At 39.4% G+C, this 22335-nt stretch overlaps 1 protein-coding gene across 1 annotated transcript in view; it reads left to right on the top strand.

The window, feature by feature from the left end:
• The window catches only part of LOC131131424 (ankyrin repeat domain-containing protein 7-like), a 41392-nt gene that overhangs the window by 5583 nt on the left and 13474 nt on the right, over nt 1-22335 (top strand). Inside the window, exons 7-8 of the mRNA XM_058076133.1 lie at nt 952-1034; nt 1553-1633. Coding sequence (XP_057932116.1) covers nt 952-1034; nt 1553-1633 — 164 coding nt within the window. The remainder of the gene's footprint in view (nt 1-951; nt 1035-1552; nt 1634-22335) is intronic.

Genomic DNA, 22335 nt, shown 5'->3' with positions numbered 1-22335 from the left:
GCTGTCTTCGGGCGAGAGGCGGGGTACACCCTGGACTGGTCGCCAGCCAATCACAGGGCACATATATTTGTACTTGTATTGTATATTTCCTAACTACCCACTGAGGGACGAATAAAGGCATATCTTAATCTTAATCTTACCTTTTTAGTGTTAAGTTGCTATGTGACGAGTTTAGCCTTCTTTGAAAGTGAGGCAGTGAGGAAGACTGTTATATTGAGTAAACCATTCACACTCACATTCATACCTATGGACAATTTGGAGTGGCCAATTAACCTAGCATGTTTTTGGAATGTGGGAGGAAACCGGAGTACCCGGAGAAAACCCACACATGGGGAGAACATGCAAACTCCACACAGAAATGGCTGAGGGTGGACTTGAACTCTGGTCTCCTAGCTGTGAGGTCTGCGCGCTAACCACTCGACCGCCGTGCGGCGAAAGAAATGACATGTAGTAAAATAAATATCAAACAAAAACCTTAAACTCAACATACAGTAAATTAAAAAAAAATCAATATGAAATAAAGAAAAAAATCAACCTGAACTGATTATTAAATAAACTTCAATGTGTAATGAATAAATAAATATTTTTAAAAATAACCTGAAATAAATATTAAACAAAAACATTAAATAAAAAAACAAAAAAGAAAAAAATATTAAATACACTTCAACCTGACATAAATTTGAAATAAAAAACCTGAAATGACTAAACTCAATAAATAACTTCTACCACCTCAATAACCCACAACAAAACTGAAAGAACAACTAAAAATGCACGTGTGCCTTTCACAGATGCACATGTCTGCATTTCCTCGATGCAAAGGCATCAATGAGCATGTCTGAGAGCTGGATGCAGTCATCAAAAGATCCACATCTGTAGGTTCCCCAGCATTGGTGGAACGTAACACTTAGCCAAAATCATAGTGCCATTGTCAGAGTCCTGACTCTCTTGTAGTTGTGTCCTCCTGGCCAGGCATGATACTCAAAGGAACCAGCTGGGCTCCACCCTACGTCAAAGGACCTCAAAATCCGGGACGGGTATGTTCACTTCATTCACATTTGATGGAAATATTTAACAATACTGTAAAGGAACTGCAGGGCCAGTATTGGAGATACTGATACTTTTTACTAGGGATCGACCGATATGTTTTTTTTCGGAGCCGATGCCGATACCGTTTTTTTTCCATCACCCTCAGCCGATGGCCGATTTTACTTGGGCCGATATTTGTGGCCGATACTGCTTTTGATCCCCCAATTTACATGAAAAAATGACCATGATAACAAATATTACAGGTCTCATGTTTGCTGCCTCCGCCGCCGGGTAAATCATGCGGTGGAAAAATACATCGGCAAACCCACGTGCGTATCGGCCAATACCGATACAAGGAAAAAACGCAAATATCTGCCCGATATATCGGCCGATCCTTACTTTTTACATGAAATTTCTGAAGCTCCTTGAATGATTGACTTAGCCTTTAATTATGGGCATACGTTTTTTGATAATTACAATCAGAATATAAACACAAGCAGTTTTAACAATATAATACTCTCATCAGAGAAAAGCAAGATGGTGGCGGGTGCAGCAACGAATACGGGAGATGCTGGTAGTCTGGAGACGTACGTCTACACAACAGCAGGTGGGAGAGTGGTCAGAGAGGAAGAGCTTTTAAAAACATTATTGTCAGCGAAATGAAACCTTTGTCACCACATGAATTTCTATTGTCGGTTTCAAGCAATTTCTTCTATGAGTGGATTGAAGAGTCCAAGCGTCGACTGTTTGAAATGTGGGCGACTACCATACGCTGCATCAGGCATAAAGCCCCCGAAAAGGATGCTAATAAAGTTGAAGACTACCTAATAACGAGTGTGATGAGAAGATACCTGGGTTCGTACCACAAAACCTGTTGGTTTTGGCAACATGGATGCCTCAGCGTTGCTCAGAATGTAGCAGTTGAACCGGGAAGTCTGGAGTCTAAATGCCACTATGAAGATTCAAGTAAGGGTGAATGAAAACCTTGGTGCGACGACAGTGGCCGTGGTTCGCCGAGTGACAGCTATGGAGAGCATCCACAGTTCAACACAGCAGATGGGCAGATCAGCTGCAGAAGCTCAAGCGGCAGCGTTATGTGAGCTATTGGGAAAACTCGAGGACACCGTTGGAGCACCTTTGTGAAAAAGCAGCTCGGAAGTGCCTGAGGACCAAAAGTTGGATCACAACAGACTTAGCTTGAGTCCACAATGTGCAAAGAAACCAACCCGTTATTGCAATGGATCATTTTGTGTAGCATTGGTGACGTAATGAACAAACTTTTTAAGGCTTAACGAGGAGAAGACGGAAGCTATCCTCCTCAACTATAAAGGCCCCCCTATAGACTTTGGCCCCCTCCAAAACAGCATTCGTCTCTCAGCCACCAGCCTCCGCGTCATAATAGACTCTGATTTTAAAATCAATAAACAAATTAATGCAGTTATAAGATCTTGTTTTTATAATCTTCGGTTTTTAGCTAAAATGAAATATTTTTTTATCTTTGCGATACTTTGAGCAAGTCATGCACGCTTTTATTTCATCACGTCTGGACTACTGTAATGCACTTTAGTCTGGAATTATAATCCAAAAGTCTCTCTCCCACTTACAATACATCTCGGACCTCATCCAAATTTACTCTTCAGCGCGGTCACTGAGGTCCGAGGGCCAGCTCTCTAAAAAATACCACTTGATTTAATACATAAATGCAATGTAAAAAAATGTAATTAATTGATTTAGATAAACTTTCTCAGTTGCTAACTTTATTTTTGAAGTCATGTTCAAATAATAATGTTGGCTATTACATGAACTTAAATTAGCATGTCATTTCCACTCAAATTTTATTGTTGCTAAGCTTAAAACAAAATCCAAGTTGCCATGACTTAGTAAAATTAGCTCGGTAACATAATTTTTCTCAACATTAACCTTTCCATTTTAAGTTCCATCTCCTACAAGACAAGACAGTGCAGTAGGCTGAATCAACATTTCATGGTGAAAAAATTGTATTTCTAATTGTTCTACTGAAGTGATGGTTTTAAATTAGTCACAGTAAGTCAAATTTAGCTTGTTTAACCATGTGACTGCTAGCTTCTATAGCATTGTTACCACATGTTAGTTGTATTTTTCCCCTGAGCTAGTTTAGCCGTGTAACTGCTACCTACAGCAGCCGTTACCCAAGTGCCACAGCCACATTTTTTTCTGAAAAAATATATATTTTGTTCATTCACATAGCTGTGCTCTTCCCCTGTGCTTGTATAACTATGTGAATGCTAACTAAGTTACAGCACTGCACAAAAGCACAAAAGACATTTTTATGTTCAACAGAAAAAATGGAATGCCATTTAGTTTTAGTAGTTACTGCTACTTAAAAAGCTGTGTGCATTGCTATTATAATTAAGTAGACAACAAATTAAACTACTTTGAATAAAATGATTAAGTCAGTTGACTTCACATATTTTACTTGAGTTATGAACTTAAAACCTTGTTCCTATGACAACAATTATTCAGTAAACATTACTTAAAATAAGCTTTGAGTGAAGAGGAAAAGCTAATTCGTGTAACGCAATATTGTTTGTTGGTTCAAAGCAATTTCAAATTAAGTTGTCATAACTAAGAAAGACTAACAGAAATTGTTGCGTTGATTGCAACTTGTGGTGCCCAAGACGAGACTTAAGACCAGGGGACTTGGGGCCAACCACTTTTCTGTGGTTGGCCCCAAGCTATGGAACTCTCTCCCCTCCCAAGTAAACATCGAAAGCTTTAAGTCTCGTCTTAAAACCCACTTTTATTCTCTGGCTTTTAACTCGAAGTGAGTCGTATGGTCCTGTGTCTTTTAGTTATTTCTTTTATTTGAATTGTTTTTTTTTTTATACTTTTATTGCTTTGCTTCTTGTTTTTAACATTTTAATATCTATTTTACTAGTTTATTAAATTATATTTTAGTTTTGGATTAAATTCAATTTGTACCTTTTATTTATTGTATTTTATTTTTACTTTTTATTTTACTAGTCTGTGCAGCACTTTGGAAACTCTGTTTATAAAATGTGCTATATAAATAAAGTGGATTGGATTGAAAGTTGAAGTTGGCCACATGATGCATACTTTCTACGGTGTGAATGTGGAGGTCCGGGGTGACCTGTCATGTCCTGTACTACTCGCAGTCAAAATTGGGCTTTGGTGTGTTCAAACACAGGCGGTTGCTGTGGTGGCATTGAGGAGACAGAAGTGAAGTGTTTGGGATGTAGATACCCAAAATGGCCCCAATCAGTGAAGTCCGCAACATAGCCAACGTCATTTTTTGCCATTAAATAAAACGCAAAAATGTGGCCAAACAGCAACCACTTTAAACCATTGACACTCCACTAAACAAGTGGATCTTGGGTAAAAGATGTTGAGCTGTAGCAACGCACAGAAAGACACTCGGCTACCAACACTCACCTTGTCACTTTGGCAGTGTCAGTGTTTAAACTGGATATGTCATCATCACTGGTAGATTTTTAACGATAAAAGGACACAGTTCATTTAATGTTTATACATTTTTATCGGAACGTTCAAATCCTGGCTGGAAACAGTTCAGTTCCAAAAGTAGTTCATGATGGTAAAGCCCAAGAGCTGAGTCCATTCACAACATTCATTCATTTTCTACCGCTTTTTCCTCACAAGGATCGCGGGGGTTGCTGGAGCCTATCACAGCGGTCTTCAGGCGAGAGGCGGGGTACACCGTGGACTGGTGGCCAGCCAATCACAGGGCACATATAGACAAACAACCATTCACACTCACATTCATACCTATGGACAATTTGGAGTGGCCAATTAACCTAGCAGGTTTTTGGAATGTGGGAGGAAACCGGAGTACCCGGAGAAAACCCATGCATGCACGGGGAGAACATGCAAACTCCACACAGAGATGGCCGAGGGTGGAATTGAACCCTGGTCTCCTCGCTGTGTGGTCTGCGCTAACCACTTGACCGCTGTGCTGCCCTGTGTGTGATCAGTAAGTGCAAATTAAGCAATGAAGGCATAATTCCCTTGTGATATAAGGTTCTACCACTAGATGGAGGCAAAGTACGTGTAGTCTGCTGAAGCCCCATTGTCTGCTTTATTCATTTACAAGTTCTATTGCTATTAGGTCTATAATTAAGAATATAACGTTATTCAGGGTGCTTCAGCAAAATATATATTTATACTATCCAAATAACAGCAATAGGGCATTTTACTTTTTGACTTTTTTTACTGCACCATATTTTTTTTTGTCTTTTATGTTTCTTAAAAATGTTCACATTATCTGCATATGTAATAAGATCATTTTGTCATGGGGCCAGTTGGAAATAATTCAACTGACCTAATTTGCCATGGAAATATATATAAAAGTATATGTATAAGTCAAAATGTGATGTAAAAGACAAATATACTGTTCAGTAGTCTCATAATAACACTAAGTGATGAACATCATTATCTCAATAATAGCAACTATAAATTACAAAAAAAATTACTGTAATAACAATCAAACAAAAAAGAATATAGTATTTACTTTCATGGTATATGAAAAATGACCTAGAAAATGAATGAGACAGGAAGTGGTCGCTCTCTAAGTGAGGGATGACGGGGCAGTGACAGATGCCCAGATCAGGCCTATAAACTCCCATGCCAAAAGTCCTGGCACTGGGCCTTGGACCCTGCTTGTCTTGTTAACACTCCGCTGACCTCAGACAAAAGGACAGAAATCAACAAATCAATGGGCCATCAGACCCACTGGAGGAGGGGGGGGGGGCGTGTATGCATGTGTGTGTGATAGCAGGAAGTCTTGTCATCCTGGTCCCATGATTGGCCGACGGGGATGCATGTAGATTAGCTCTGCACTGGAGGGGGGGAAGGTGGATGTGTCCCTCTACTGAGTCCAAGGATTAAGGGGCCGACTAGAATCCTGGTGGATATATGAGGTGGCGGAGGGGGTTTAATCTGCACTGGCCTTGGCCTTGCCCCCAAGTTTGGATTAAAGCCCCCCCCCAAAGAACAGGGCTGCTGCTGAGGATTAGAAAGATTCTAACAGGTGTTTTCTTTTGTGGCACTGAAGAGCGACGTTTCCATCATAAGCCAATCATAAAGTGAGTCGCTAAAGATGATGACAAAGGGGGCGGGGCATGGGTCATTCTTTATTTTGGGGGCAGACTTGACTTTAAAAAGTATTCTTTATCCCACAAAAACGGAATAACTGCTGCTTCATATTAATGTTGCTGATGCAGTCAGTTTGTTGTCATGGCAGCAGGGGATGCAGCATGGATGCGATAAGGATGCACCATAGCGACACGTTATGGAGCTTTTGTGAAGATGGATGGAGGGATGGATGGTGGAAGGATATTTGTGAGTAAAATGAGAGTGAGGAGTAACAAAAAGAGGTGTCTATGGGTTGGGAGGGGGTCATCTGTCCTGCTGCTTCTTTAATGAAGTGCAGCCACTTCCTGGTCGCTTCCGCCCAGCTGTTCTCCACCATCAACGCCAACATATTTGGCCTCGACTCTTTTGTGTCCCGCTCAGGCTGCCATACTTCCAAACAGCATCTGGTGTTCCGTACAACTGCTCCGGAATGCAAACGTCTCTCCATTTGCTGACTCGTATTTCTTTTAGAACTTTGAAAGCTGCTCCTCATTAAGTGACAGTGTATTAATTATCTTGGACAATTCAATTAAGCTTTGTATATTTCTTTGATGTTTTGTTTTGGTTAGTTACCAGACAACTTCCTGGTGTCACGACCCTGAGACATGTTGACAGTTTTCTGGAAGTGCCTTCCCACCAACTTAGTATATTTGAGGATGGGATTATATGATTGTATTGACTCCTCCTCATCGTGTCCATCTATGCTCGACTGTCCTTTGGTCAAACTGTCAAAATGAGTTTCCTCTAAGTCTGTGCGCACGCCTGCGGGTCACACACTCTCACACCAACATGTCAGAAGAGCGCTGAGGTGTTGGTGGGCCTTTGTCGAACCTGGGAGGTCCTAATGACACTTTAACAGCTGTTCTATCACCTCTGTCTACCAAAACAACCTTCTACCTGGGGGGTGGATGGGGAGATCATAAGTAGCAAACCGTGTAGACGATATGAAATTTATTTTTTTTTAACTTTTCTACTCAAACCAAGCCACTGTATTAATATTGAAATGAATATGATTGAAATGAAATGAAATACATTTCATAGTTCAATGACATTTATTTCATTTTGAATACATATTTTAATTTATAAAATATATATAAATGATTTATATATATTAGAATATATATATATATATATATATATATATATATATATATATATATATATATATATATATATATATATTCTAAAATCATGTATTTCATTTTATATTAAAGTTTAATAAAATAAATAAAAAATAAAAATAAATAAAATTAAATAAAAATACTAATTTATCTGGCAATTACTTTTTAAATCCCAACATAGCCTATATATATATATATATATATATATATATATATATATATATATATATATATATATATACATATATATAATTGTAATTATTTCTTTCATGATCATCACTATGTAGAAATGATTATATATATATAATATAATATATATGTAATCATTTCTTTCATTTTTTATTAAAGTTTATATTTTTACTAAAATATTAATCCCAACACATGTAACGTCAATATTTACAGAATTTACAAAATATTACTATAATATTTAATATATTAAAATATTACAAAATATTTTTTCATATTAAATGATATGATTTTATTTATCAATTTATTTTATCCCTACTTTGGTGCAGTTGAAGTGCATTTTTATTTAGTTTTCAGGACAATAGTCTCCAAGTGATGTCATTATTGACATTCACAACCAGGTTTCCTGTTTAAACTAGGCTACGGATTTTTTTCATTTAAAAACTTTATCTAAAGGCCAGTCAGGTGTCCTTAAAGTTACACTATGTAATAATTTTATGTTAAAATAACATTGTCAAAACTATTTTTATAGTGCACCGACTTTATTGTAAAGCACTATTGTTGCCATGGCGATCCCTGGTCAGCTTTCATGTATGTTACCATCAGAGACCTCAGCAGCAGACCAGCCAGGACACTAAAGCATTGGCACTAAAATGACTGTTGTTTCTGTTTGAAATGATTAGATATCGTAATGTGTATTTCAGGACATGATGTTAGCACACACTTAGCTTAGCCTTCTGCTGCTGTTACTTTGCATACCACGCTAACACAATCAGGTCTCCATTTGCTCCATGGTTTGAACGTAACCTTCTTCCAGATGCTCTCATAAAGTTTCTGCAAGTAACCCGCACGCTTTGGAGGACATTTGGCGCAAATGTGCCACATTCAGTGGAAGTGATTCATCAAACAGAAGCGTCAGGTCAACACCGGACGGGCTGCGACTTCACACTACGACACCCCTGATCTCCACCACGGGGCTCTGCCGAGTCCTGCAAACGAGGCGATGGTTATGACGCCGGCCGACAAACGGGTCGTGATGACTTTTTTTAATCGCCATTAACGCTCAATTACTCTCTCAGTTGCAACGGCGTGACCTTGGCGCTGCTTTGTGGATTGGGATTTTCACGCCACCGGTCAGCTGGTGAGTGAAAAAAAATCAATCTGCGCCATTTGCTGAGCAGCTGCTAAGAAGCTTCTTCTTCTTTCAGTCGTCGTTGGGATAAATCAATGTATAAATCAATGATCATTGATTTGGCTGCTAATATTATTAATATATTGACTACAAACAATATTTCAAAATGTGCAATGATATTAAATACGTTAATTTTTGACAAAACCTTGGCAGAGTTGTGGTTCAAAAATACAAGAAATAATAAAACAGTAAGTATTGACTTTTGAGATAGCCTGTGGAAGTGGATCAGTAGGAAAACTTGAAAGCATTGGCAGGCTTTTGATCATTGAGTGGGCCTCACAAAGACCCCCTTCCTGCCTTTTCTCAGGATCCCCTGAGATAAAAGTGCTGCATGCATCATTGTGATGTGCTCCATTTCTCTCCTCCGAGGCGAAAGACGCCACCTTTTACAGTAGAGAGGACTTAAGTGTCAGGGGGACTGACAGTAAACACTAACAGGGGACATGGTGGTCCGTTTTGGGCGCCGTTTGACCAGCTGCCGCCCTCTTTTTTTTTTTTTTTTTGTAGCCAGGAGTCGCACGACTGCTGATGTGTGACGTCTGCAGCAGTTGAAGACTGGCAGTACGGGGACAGCTCACCTTTTGTGATGATGACGGGGTCCTCACAGGCTTCCATTGGGGTCCTCTTTGATAGATGAGTCCAGCTGAGGTGAAAATGACCTGATGATGGCCAGTGGGGTACCCTGAGGATACGCAGACCCAAAACAACCACCATCAAAGAGGATTAACGCATTGCTGCTATCTTAAAACATTTATTTTTGTTGACGTGATATGTTTTTAACTGAAAATGAGGAACATTTCTTTGTGTGCGTGGTTTCCAAGCTGAAAATATAAACACTGAAAAGCTTTACCGCTATGGTTTTTGTTCAAACACAGAAACCAGTTGTCTGTTGAAACTGGGAAGGTGGGAAAGTATACACACATACTACACTAATCGCATTACTTATTTTAAAACCATACAGTCTTTAAAGGGTACCTATTATGTTCATTTTTCGAACCCTTTGTATTGAGTTTTGGACTCTATAGAGCAGCTACACACAATAACTGTCTAGATCATCCAGAATCTGCACCTATTGCAGTTGTAATTCCTTGGATTTGTGCTTCCTGACAAAGTGGTCTGTTTTAATTTATTATTAAAGGGTACCTATTATGTTCATTTTTCCACCCTTTGTATTGAGTTTTGGACTCTATAGAGCAGCTACACACAATAACTTTCTAGATCATCCAGAATCTGCACCTATTGCAGTTGTAATTCCTTGGATTTGTGTTTCCTGCCAAAGTGGTCTGTTTTAATTTATTATTAATGGGTACCTATTATGTTCATTTTTCGACCCTTTGTATTGAGTTTTGGACTCTATAGAGCAGCTGCACACAATAACCCCCATAGGAAACTTTCTAGATCATCCAGAATCTGCACCTATTCCAGTTGTATTTCCTTGGATCCGTGCTTCCTGCCAAAGTGGTCTGTTTTAAATTATTATTAAAGGGTACCTACCATGTTCATTTTTCTACCCTTTGTATTGAGTTTTGGACTCTATAGAGCAGCTACACACAATAACCCGCACCTATTCCAGTTGTATTTCCTTGGATTTGTGCTTCCTGCCAAAGTGGTCCGTTTTAATTTATTATTAAAGGGTACCTATTATGTTCATTTTTCTACCCTTTGTATTGAGTTTTTGGACTCTATAGAGCAGCTACACACAATAACCCGCATAGGAAACTTTCTAGATCATCCAGAATCTGCACCTATTCCAGTTGTATTTCCTTGGATTTGTGCTTCCTGCCAAAGTGGTCTGTTTTAATTTATTCCACCCACGGCCCACCTCCACTGTGATTGTTCACATGCCCAAAGAGCTTCCAAACTACGAACCCCACTTTCTAATATAGTGGGTATAGGAGGTAAAGAGCTAATTGAAAAGTGTTTTGAAGCTACTGGCAGGCAGCTCATGAGCTACTGGCTGGAGACCCCTGCCCGAGGAGGAGCACTCATTGTCGCACACACTTTGTCAGAAGCACTGCTGCTGCTGTAGAGCTCAGGAGAACGGGGACGTGTGGCCGCTACCTCCAAGAGGAGGACCACTCGTTGTCGGACACACTGGGCCTTCCGCGGCAACGCCATGTGACCAGCACACTTTGAAATGAATTTTGAGGAGAGAAGGAGTGAAAGGTTTTAACACAGCCGAGTGTAATACTAACCAATTAAATAAACGCATCACATTGCCTTTAAATGAGCGGACCCACTGACCTGCGCATCAGAGGCACACCGCAATTGTGACGTCAAGTGGGCGTAGTTTATACGGAAATGTGTGGGGCTTTCATCTGTGCATTGTTTGAAATTGAAATTGATTAATGAAAGGTTGCTATATGTATCATTATTCCGCTATATGTGTACTGTGTATGTGTGTAAGTGATCTGTAAGAGCATGAAGAGTGAATACATAATGAGCATTTAATAATTTCTATTTCTTGCATATCTGTCATGTTTGATAGCAAATGCTAACTGGACATAATACATGAACTGTGTGTCCAATGACCGTTATTCAGGTTATTTGCAGAACTGTTCAGGAATTTTGTGTAATTATTTTTATTGTCATATTGAACTGAATTTCGAATTATTGACTATCACCTATTTTGATTACTTGTAAACTGTGAATGTGAAATACTAGTCAGTATTTGGTATAGTACGTTTACCAGATATATTTTATACATTGTATGTATATTTTCATTTCAATACAGACAATGTGGGCCTGTTCTTTTTAATGGTTTGTATTTGTGTTCATATCGCAGGAGGTGTAGCAATAATTATAAAACCCCATGTGGGTTTTATAGAAGAAGAATGGTGTGCTGACAGTTATACATTTATTTGGGATGCTTGAAAAAGTATCACCCCTCAGCAGGGACTGGCTGCTGGAGGGGGTGTGGTGAATGTATTGCCAATCATACCAATGTTTAGCTGTTTACTTGCCCGGTGTCGGCATCTCTCTGGGTTTTCCCAGTGAAAAATGTTATGAAAGTATTACTGTATATCAACGGGAATATGCAACCAGAAATATGATAGGCTTTCATATAAAACACAAATTTAATTTAGCATATATGTACTTTAATATATGAAGAATGACAGCAAAAAAACAGGAACCTGGAAAGAGACTTTGGCACCTGATATAAAATTGAATTAATGGCAATAAAGTATTAAATAATGATTGCGCTACAACATATATTTTTTTCCCACCGCATGACATCGTAGGCCGAAAAAATGTCATGTCAACTTAATGAATGAAGCTTGAACAGACGAGAACAGACGTTCTTGACAATGAGAAAGTAGAAAGAGACTCGCTATCATAATTGGGTGTCAGGTGGACATCCGTGTCAGCAGCCCACAGTCTCCCACTGGCTCGTTACTGGGCCCCAGCCTGGAAACGCACTTCCCATCCATTATCCATCTGGGACCCCCACCTCCCCTTCACACACACACACACACACACACACACACACACACACCAACGGCTTCGCCTCACTCTCACATACACATACAGAATCCTCCAGTCACATCAATTCAGTAAAATAGTTAATATTATCTGTTTTGGGGCATTTTATTGGTTTTAATAGACAGCTAATGTAAATATTGATCACAAAAGCTGTGTTCTTTTGCATATTTGGTAATAATGTAAGTTTGAGGATGAGTTTTGAGTGAGTGAATTTTACAAGAATAAAGGCGCAATACTTACTAAAAAAAAAAAATAGAAGAAAAGAAATCACAATTTTATGGGAAAATACAGGAAAATAATGTCAAATAATATTATTTTGGTATAACATAAAATATGTACGTTTAAATACAATGAGAAATGTACTTTTTTAAATATTAACCTGGGGAACGGGGGGCTGCACGGCGGTTGAGTGGTTAGCGCGCAGACCTCGGAGACCTGAGTTCAATCCCACACTCGGCCATCTCTGTGTGGAGTTTGCATGTTCTTCCCGTGCATGTGTGGGTTTTCTCCGGGTACTCCGGTTTCCTCCCACATTCCAAAAACATGCTAGGTTAATTAGCGACTCCAAATTGTCCATAGGTATGAATGTGAGTGTGAATGGTTGTTTGTCTATATGTGCCATGTGATTGGCTGGCCACCAGTCCAGGGTGTACCCGGCCTCTTGCCCGAAGACAGCTGGGATAGGCTCCAGCACCCCCCGCAACTCTCGTGAGGAAAAAGCGGTAGGAAATGAATGAATGAATAATGTACTGTAATTTATGGCTAAATTCAAATCTCATGACATCTCCTTTACTTCAGAACTACTACTACTCATTTAAATACTGTACTGCTCTCGAGACAGTGAGCTAAACGGGAACTCACGAGGAGCATATCAACCCATTACTCAATATAACAGTCTGCCTCACTGCCTCACTTTCAAAGAAAGCTAAACTCATCACACAGCAACTTAACACTAAAAAGGTAGTTAGGAAATATACAATACAAGTACAAATATATGTGCCCTGTGATTGGCTGGCGACCAGTCCAGGGTGTATCCCGCCTCTTGCCCGAAGACAGCTGGGATAGGCTCCAGCAACCCCCGCGACCCTTGTGAGGATAAGCGGTAGAAATTAAATGAATGAATGAACTTGGGGTAAAGAGTTATAAAGTTGTAGTACAGTATTAGATTATTTATTAAGATCATTTATGAAAAAGTGTTGGGAAATTATCAACAAAAAACGAAAAAAAGAGTGAAATTCATACTAATAATAGACTTTTTCATCAATATCACAAAGCTTTTTTCTTGAAATATTCATATGTCACTTACATGTGTTGCTTTACAAAATATCAAATTGGCCCGTGCATCCTTTCATTTTTCACTAAAACTTTGGACACCCCAAACAAATATATTCAAATGGTCGAATTCATAATTCTTTCATTGAAAAATAATGCTATAACATGAGGGGATGTTGCACGTGTTCATGAGGGTACCAGATGAAATAGAAATGACCATTTTTAGTATTGTGGTGGTGGTTTAAATGAGCATATTGTAGGTAATCCACAACCGTTTCAATGTAACATATAAAGACCATTGACTTTTTAGGAATGTTAAAGCCTTGGCGGAGGTCGACACGCTGTGTTTGGCATGGTGATGGTGATCAGTGACTAAACAGCAGGTGTGTCGCCTCTCTTTCTTTGATCATATCATAGCATGCTGCATGTCAATGTACTGATCAATATCTCATTTGAAACACACCACTTCTTTGTGACCCTTGGGGTCATGGGTCATAGGGTTGAGGGGGTGCGAGCATTTTAAGGCATGTTTGCTCTGAGATAGTTTTAGCCTGGAGGGGCTGATTGGAAACTGGGGGGGGGGGGTTCTTTTTTTTCGTTTTCTGGACTTTTGCGGTGGTCACCAGGACAGCTGGTGCCGGCCGGGGCAGCTGCACGGCTGCGGGGTGGCTGGGAAAGAGCTCCTCCCCGCCAAACCCAGAGAGGCTTCCTGCATCTGCTCAGCTGTCAGACCCCCCCACCCACCCTTAACACCCTTTGCATCCCAGTGCTCCATCAGCTGAGAGCAACAGAAGAGACAGCTGGTTGGTGCTACCAGGGAAACAGAGGGTGTGTTTATGTGAGGGAGTGTTTTCAGGGGTGGGGGTTAAAGTGGTGACATCACAGCTAAACATGATCCATTTAAACACATGCTGCCCCATACAGGCGGGCGCTGTTTTTTAATAGCCAAGCCCATTAATAAGTTATGCCGGAGAAGCGTTCATTAGGGACAGATACAGACAAAGCCACCTTTTATTCAAACGATATTTTATTAATGAATACATGACTAATTACAGAATGTTGTAACATTGTTTTATATTTAAAATTTCAAAAACCCAAAAGAGATATGAGCATTACTACCTAGAATGATCATAGTCAAATTGACTGCAAGCTTTTTCCATCTTGTTACAGATTTTTATAGTCCTAAAATTGCAAAAATTACCAAAAAGAAGCACACAAGAGTAAGTGCAAAATCAAGGTAATACAAATCAGGTAATACTAAGTCATGTATTTTTGCTCTGTGAAGCTCAAATCTAGTTGTAATAATAATAATTAGGTTTTATAGCACTTTTCAAGGCACCCAATGCCTTCAACAATGAAGTAAAGCCATTATTCATTCACTCCTTAGTCACATACTGGTGGTGAGTGGTAATGTACATGGTGGTTGTTGGGTTGTTGGGTATCGTGGAGACAGGGATCTGACCATTTCCGAGCCTGGTTTCATTCATTTTCTACCGCTTATCCTCACGAGAGTCGCGGGGAGTGCTGGAACCTAGCTGTCTTTGGGCGAGAGGCGGGGTACACCCTGGACTGGTGGCCAGCCAATCACAGGACACATATAGACAAACAACCATTCACACTCACATTCATACCTATGGACAATTTGGAGTGGCCAATTAACCTAGCATGTTTTTGGAATGTGGGAGGAAACCGGAGTACCCGGAGAAAACCCACGCATGCACGGGGAGAACATGCAAACTCCACACAGAGATGCCCGAGGGTGGAATTGAACCCTGGTCTCCTAGCTGTGAGGTCTGCGCGCTAATCACTAGACCGCCATGCTGCCTCAAATTGATATCAATTGTCATCATAATATAAAAATTTGAATCTACTCTTATGACAAACTTTGGGTCATACTGGTGATTTTTAAGTATTTTCCCCCATAAAATAGTTTTGACTACCATTTCAAAAATGTTGCCTGACCTTATTAATGGTCATTTGAACTAAAAGCCTGAATTGAATTCTTTCCTCATCCCATTGTTTAAATGCAACATATGACTGTTGTCCGTGGAGCGATGGCATCTATTCAACCACATGGTACTCCGGGCCTCTATAATCAGCAGACATTGGATGGGGTGGGGGCTGTTGTTGTTAGGGTTTGGGGGGATGGAGGCGTGGTGTGTGTGGGTCTGGGGAGTTTAAAATGAGCAGAAGTTGAATTTGAGAGGGGGAGGAGGCGGCGGGAGGGTGACGGACCAGAAAGCCGAGTCCTTTTGTCTCTAAAAAGCCTGGTCAAACAGGGGTCAGGAGCAAAGCCTGGTTCTCGGCCAAGTGAGGTTCATTTTAAGGGAAGTTGTTTTGTAAATGCATTCAGGGTCGGTTGTATTTATTTTGAGTTAGAGAAATCATTTTCTCGCATGTGCAAACATCTTCTATTTTGTTTTTACTTGCAGAGAAAACTAATCTGGGGCTTTCGGGTTAAGCCTCAGTGTCCTCAGGGTGGCAAAATAAAACCTTTGCTTGAGGGGGAGAGTCATGGAGGAGGAGGCGGCTATACATATCCATCTGCCCCCGCAATAAAGCTCATCTTTGCTGTCCTCCAGCCACAGTTTGGTCTAAGTGACCAGCCTCCATCTGCTCTGAGCCGCAAAAGGTCACCAGTGATCAATGATCCTTTATTGATTTTGCCAATTGCTTCATGACCAGCAAGGTCACTTCATTACCCATCAGCCGCGGCGTTTTAATTGCACTGGGCTAATTTGAGCCCACCCCTGATTAAAACCTCGCATGGTGGAAATGCACGTCACGGCGTCAATGGTGGGATTAGCAAGCCAACAATGGACGACAGATGACTGACAGAGGTTAGAGTGGCTTTGGAAAGCGCCATCGAGGCTTTCATTGTACATTTATGTATGAACATATTGTGTTAATAAACTCCATAAATAGACACGCCATATTGCCAACATTTATTGCGGAACATATTGTACAATCATTTGTTATTTTTGGGAGGTCAACCCAGCGTGACACTACAAAGACAGGAATGGATGTGAGGTTTGTGCTGCAGATACTTGGACTTGTCGTGTTTTATACACTACCGTTTAAACACCCAATATCATCCCATTTTTCAACAGCAGTGTATTGGAAGTGGGTTAGCCTTTATGCTGTCATTTTCACATTTTACATTATAAAATAAGGAAGCTACAGCTATAAAAGTGGCATTCTAACAGTATTTTCAAATGGGTAAAAGAGCACATCATACCACCAAACATGCTGTAAGCCAAGGGTCCCCAACCATTGCGTCACAGGAAACTTTCAGATAAAGATAAAACACTTTAATAAAAATAATAATAATTTGTAAATAACTACAGTAATTTCCAGTGTATAAGTTCAGGACAAGCGGATATAGAAAATGACAATTGGCTGCAATGCTCCCTCTGTTCACCAGAAGCAGCCAGATGAACTCAAAGGGAGGCTGACATCATTGCAGCACCCTGGCAGACACCAATGAAATGCTTTGCTTGGACAAAACCCATTATTGGAAAACGTTAAAATCGTTTTTTTTCAATTTTAAACCTGTATTTGTACTTGTATTGTATATTTCCCAACTACCTTTTTTAGTGTTAAGTTGCTGTGTGACGAGTTTAGCCTTCTTTGAAAGCGAGGCAGTGAGTAATGGGTTGATATGCTCCTCGTGAGTTCCCTTTTAGCTTACTGTCTCGAGAGCAGTACAGTATTTAAATAAGTAGTAGTACTTCTGAAGTAAAGGAGATGTTATGAGATTTTAATTTAGCCTCAAATTACAGTACATTATTCATTCATTCATTCATTTTCTACCGCTTTTTCCTCACGAGGGTCGCGGGGGGTGTTGGAGCCTATCCCAGTCCACACCCTGGACTGGTGGCCAGCCAATCACAGGGCACATATAGACAAACAACCATTCACACTCACATTCATACCTATGGACAATTTGGAGTGGCCAATTAACCTAGCATGTTTTTGGAATGTGGGAGGAAACCGGAGTACCCGCAGAAAACCCACGCATGCACGGGGAGAACATGCAAACTCCACACAGAGATGGCCCAGGGTGGAATTGAACCCTGGTCTCCTAGCTGTGCAGGTCTGTGCCCTGTGATTGGCTGGCCACCAGTCCAGGGTGTACCCCGCCTCACGCCTGAAGACAGCTGGAATAGGCTCCAGCACCCCTGCGACCCTTGTGAGGAAAAGCGGTAGAAAATGAATGAATGAATGAAAATCATGTACATCATAATGTATTGTTATACTTATACATATTTGTTGTGTGAGCAACAAGAAACAAGAGTTTAACGTCCTTACTGATCCCCCCCTGATAGTTTGAGTCGAATTTCAAATTGTACGACTTGAGGTGTCATTGAGAGGACACAGTCTTGTCCAAACACAATCCACCTCTTTGTGTGTGCCAGGTGTGAGTCCCTTTCCTGTGGACTCGCTGCTTAATCTTTGTGTTGGGCGACATTGCTGTCACTTTAGTGTTTGCTATCAAATACAGGCCTCCTCGCTATCATCGGCTTGTGAGACAATCCCACAATCTGTGTTTGACTGGGAGGCTGAGTGTGTCTTTTAAATGGCGGAATGAAATTAGAAAGTCGAGCTAATCACTTTCTAACCTGAAGCTGAGCTGTGAGCTTATCAGGATTTCCTGTGTGGCTGTGGTGTGATTTATGGATGTCCTTTTTTTACAGTGTCCCTCATGACTCATTTGGTATTTAATTACATTCAATATGACGTATGTGACTCACATTCAAAGAGGTGGCACTGCAACTAACAATTATGTAATCCAAGTGAAAATGGTAATATAATTCAACATATAATATATAATTAATATATATTATAAATATAATATATATTATTAATGGAATAAACATCCACTTTCATGTTGATGGTAGAATTATTGCATTTCTGTGAAAGGTTTTATTGAACCAATTGTACTTAAGCACTACTTGTGAATGAGTTATGGATGAATGCACTTCACTTTATTGTATCGCATTCATATAGAATTATGGGATGAAAAATGTAGTACAATATTATGTCATAGATTTAACAGCAGCCAACCCAAATTGTTCCCCATTTTTCCGTCTTTGGTCACTGCCTCTCACACAAGAGGTTTTCAGTACATCGTGTCACTAAGACTGGATGGACTAGTTAGTATCAGCTGAAAGAAAACATTGTGACTCTCACACATTGCATACCTTGTATATGTATATGTACATACATGAATGAATGAATGAATGAATGAAAATTGAATCACGGGCTGCACGGTGGTGAGTGGTTAGTGCGCAAGCCACACAGCTAGGAGATGTGTGGAGTTTGCATGTTCTCCCCGTGCATGCGTGGGTTTTCTCCGGGTACTCCGGTTTCCTCCCACATTCCAAAAACATGCTAGGTTAATTGGCCACTCCAAATTGTCCATAGGTATGAATGTGAGTGTGAATGGTTGTTTGTCTATATTTGCCCTGTGATTGGCTGGCGACCAGTCCAGCCCGCCTCTCGCCCAAAGACAGCTGGGATAGGCTCCAGCACCCCCGCGACCCTGAATGAAAATGTAATCATACTACATCATACATACAAAAACTGAGGCTTGACTGTATTTTGTTAAATATACTTACGTATGTCAGCATTGTACCATAGGTGACTAACACTGTACAGGTAACACAGGGGATGGCTGCAGAACTGGTAAAAACCGGTTTAAAATCTGAATGTGGTGAGCACACGTTTTCATGTTCAGCAAGTAGATAATGTTCAGCTTTTCCTTTCTTTCATTTTTTTTTCTTACTTAACTTTCCAGTCTTGTTTCTCTGCCAAAAACGGTGATTGCAGGCACAGATGTGGGGGAAATGGGGGGCGGGGGGGTTGGCGAGGAAAGAAGATCCAGGTTGCAGGTGCTTGCCTTGTGCCTTGTGTGCTTCTGGCATGGGATAAGAGACGCAATCAGATTTGACACACTCCAGACCTGCTACAGTTTATTCAAAAAGTCAAATCAACTCATAGCTTTGACGAAATATCACGTCTTTTACGTTGAAAGCAAAAATACACAAATGACAGCCTGCAGTTTGTCAGAATCTGGTTTTGATCCTATTCCCCGTTATACAGCATCAAATCTCTGTCCTGACCACCCTCACCACCAGGGGGCGAACCATGCTCACTGGAACTGTGACAAAGCAACTTTCCAAGTCTTGCACACCAATCCACACTAAAAAAAAAATCCCCCCCCCCCCAAAAAAAGAGCAACCTTTCTTTGTGTGTTGTGTCAAATCATCATCATACAGGCCCTGCACATTACAACAGTTCTGTGTCAACACACCCACCTCTGGTTGACCACACCCTCACCAGAGAGAACCAGGTCTTTGTGCAGTGTGTGCATGTAGTGATTGTGTGTGTGTGTGTGTGTGCAAGGTGAAAGGCTGCTCTGTGTAGCCTCAGGGCCGTATAAGCACTATTCATAGATTTAACATGATGGTAATTGGCTTCATTTCCTGGCGCGAGTACGTACGTATGTCAATGATTCAACGTGTGTGCTGCTTGTACAACATTTATTGTACAAGCAGTCAATAATTTTGCATGTGTGCCTTTTTATGTAAAAATTCCATTTATATATACAATGTATGTTTTTAATGGTTCTGATCTGGATGGGGGATGCAAGGGCCACTTTCACAACACATGTAGATATGCTAAGAAGTTATGGATATTTTAAGAAATGCACCTAACTTAACTGATATAGTAGGTGGAAAAGCATATTATTAGCTTGCTATTTACTCTTTTTGTCGAATTTTTGCATAAATATTTCTTCTCATATAGTCTTTATAAATGTTCTTGTTGTAAGATTACGACTTAAAACCTATTTTTTTCCCATACTTTTGACTCTTGGCTACTAAAAGTACATTATATTTCCTCATAATATTACAAGTTTATTTGTCTAAAATTGTGTGTTTTTTCTCCCTTGTTAGAATAGAACTTTTTGCTCTTAGTATTTTGACTTATTTCTCATAAATTACAACAGTTTTTTTCATTTCTGCTGGTTTTGTTTTTCCAATCTAATCCAAAAATAACCATTTTGTTTTGTTTGTGTCTCCTAATATTACGAATTAAAAATACTTTTTCTTTCACATTTATTTTTTTAAACCATCCTCACGATTCTTGTAAAATTTCTTCCCGTTATATAATTATGAATTATATATTATTTATATATTATATATTATTAGTACAATTATTATAATATAATTATATATTATATTATACCCCCCCAACTTAGTTTGATTTTACTTTATTTTATTTTGTTTGCTTTTGATAATATTTTGACTTTTTAAAAAAATCTAATTTCAACCCTGGGCTGTTAAAACGGCACTATTTTGTATCGTAATATTACAGGTTTATTCTCCTAAAATTGCTACTTTTTTCTCATTCAAATATGACTTTTTTGTCTTCATATTTTGATTTTATTCTCATAAAATTTTCAGATTTTTCCAACAACTTTCTTTTTATGAATTTAAAAATTTTCTTCTTGTAATTATGACTTCATGCCTACAATAGTTTAACTTAATTCTCACAATATTCTAACATTTATTGCAACCTAATTTTGCCCAAATTACTACTTTCTTCATTGTTTCATTTGTTTTTCAGAATATTCCCACTTTATAAAATGTCTTTGTTTAATATGTCAACTTTGTGGTACTAAAATTACGTTAAGTTTCCTCATAGTATTCCAACATTATTCTTGTAAAATTAGGACCTTTCTCATTAGATTACAACTTTTTTCCCCTCATATTTTGACTCAATTCATGGAAAAATCCTGCTGATGTTTACATTTTTGCTGTTGGGTTTTTGTTTCTTATTATATCAAATTTTTAGAACCTGGCGTGTGGCAATACAAAAATCAACTACAGGCCGCAAATGACCCACAGGCCACAGTTTGGACACCCGTGCTTTAAACGCATGTGCCGTCCTAGTCAGTACAAAGGAGCGTTTGAGAGCACTCCTCACTTCATCCATAGAGCTGCATGGGTTTTGGGTTGCGTCTAAGTGAGGGGATTAGCTTCGACATGTGGTATTTATGTCTACTTACGGTTTCCAAAGTATACATTAAAACAACACCGGTCCTCTTTCGGAAACAGAGTGCCTGTTTCTCTTGCACAGCCTCTTTTATTTTGGGCTGAATAACGGTTTTATTGGCACAAATTTTGTGCGGATAATGAGACTGCCTTTGTTTCTGTAAACGACTGTTTTGACTGGACATGGCGCTAAACAGTCCACAGTGGGGACATAAATCTTTCTCACCAGAAAGAAGCATACGTATGTGTCGAAATGCTGTTTTTTTTATTCCAAAAAACATTTAAAGTGTCAGGTAAATATTCACAATACTTGCACCGGTTTTCGTATACTAGTTTTCATACTGTTTTCTCAGTTATCTCAAACTAGTCCGTTTTCACTCTACTGTATCATTCCATGAAATTGCACCCTAAGCCTTGCTTACTCACCACTCGCTGTGCATTTTTTTCATTTTGTGTGACTGCTAAATAACCTGCCATGGGGCCAAATAAAGTTTTTTCAGCAAGTCAATAAAGAATGTGAGAAACACTATTGAATTTAATCTTGTCAAGATGTAAGGTCCATTGATCCATTTGTGATTTTTTGGTAATATTATGTTTTCTAACATTTAAGACTGCATGTATACTCTATAAAATGTACATTTTATACATTTTATCATATTTTTGGGTGTCTGGAACAAATCAATTGGATATGGAGTATTTCTTATGAGGAGTAAGTCCTTGAAAAAAATGTTAATTTGCACCTTCACAAGGGCCTTTTATTGTTTTTGCAGCAGTTACTTTCTTTCCTCGCTTGAGTGACACAAATCAATTATTTTTCTTTATGTATCAATGCAAAAAATTTCTATAA

This window comes from Doryrhamphus excisus, chromosome 6 (assembly GCF_030265055.1).
Source record: "Doryrhamphus excisus isolate RoL2022-K1 chromosome 6, RoL_Dexc_1.0, whole genome shotgun sequence".
Classification (NCBI taxonomy): domain Eukaryota; kingdom Metazoa; phylum Chordata; class Actinopteri; order Syngnathiformes; family Syngnathidae; genus Doryrhamphus; species Doryrhamphus excisus.
This window is presented reverse-complemented; position numbering and strand designations above follow the sequence as displayed.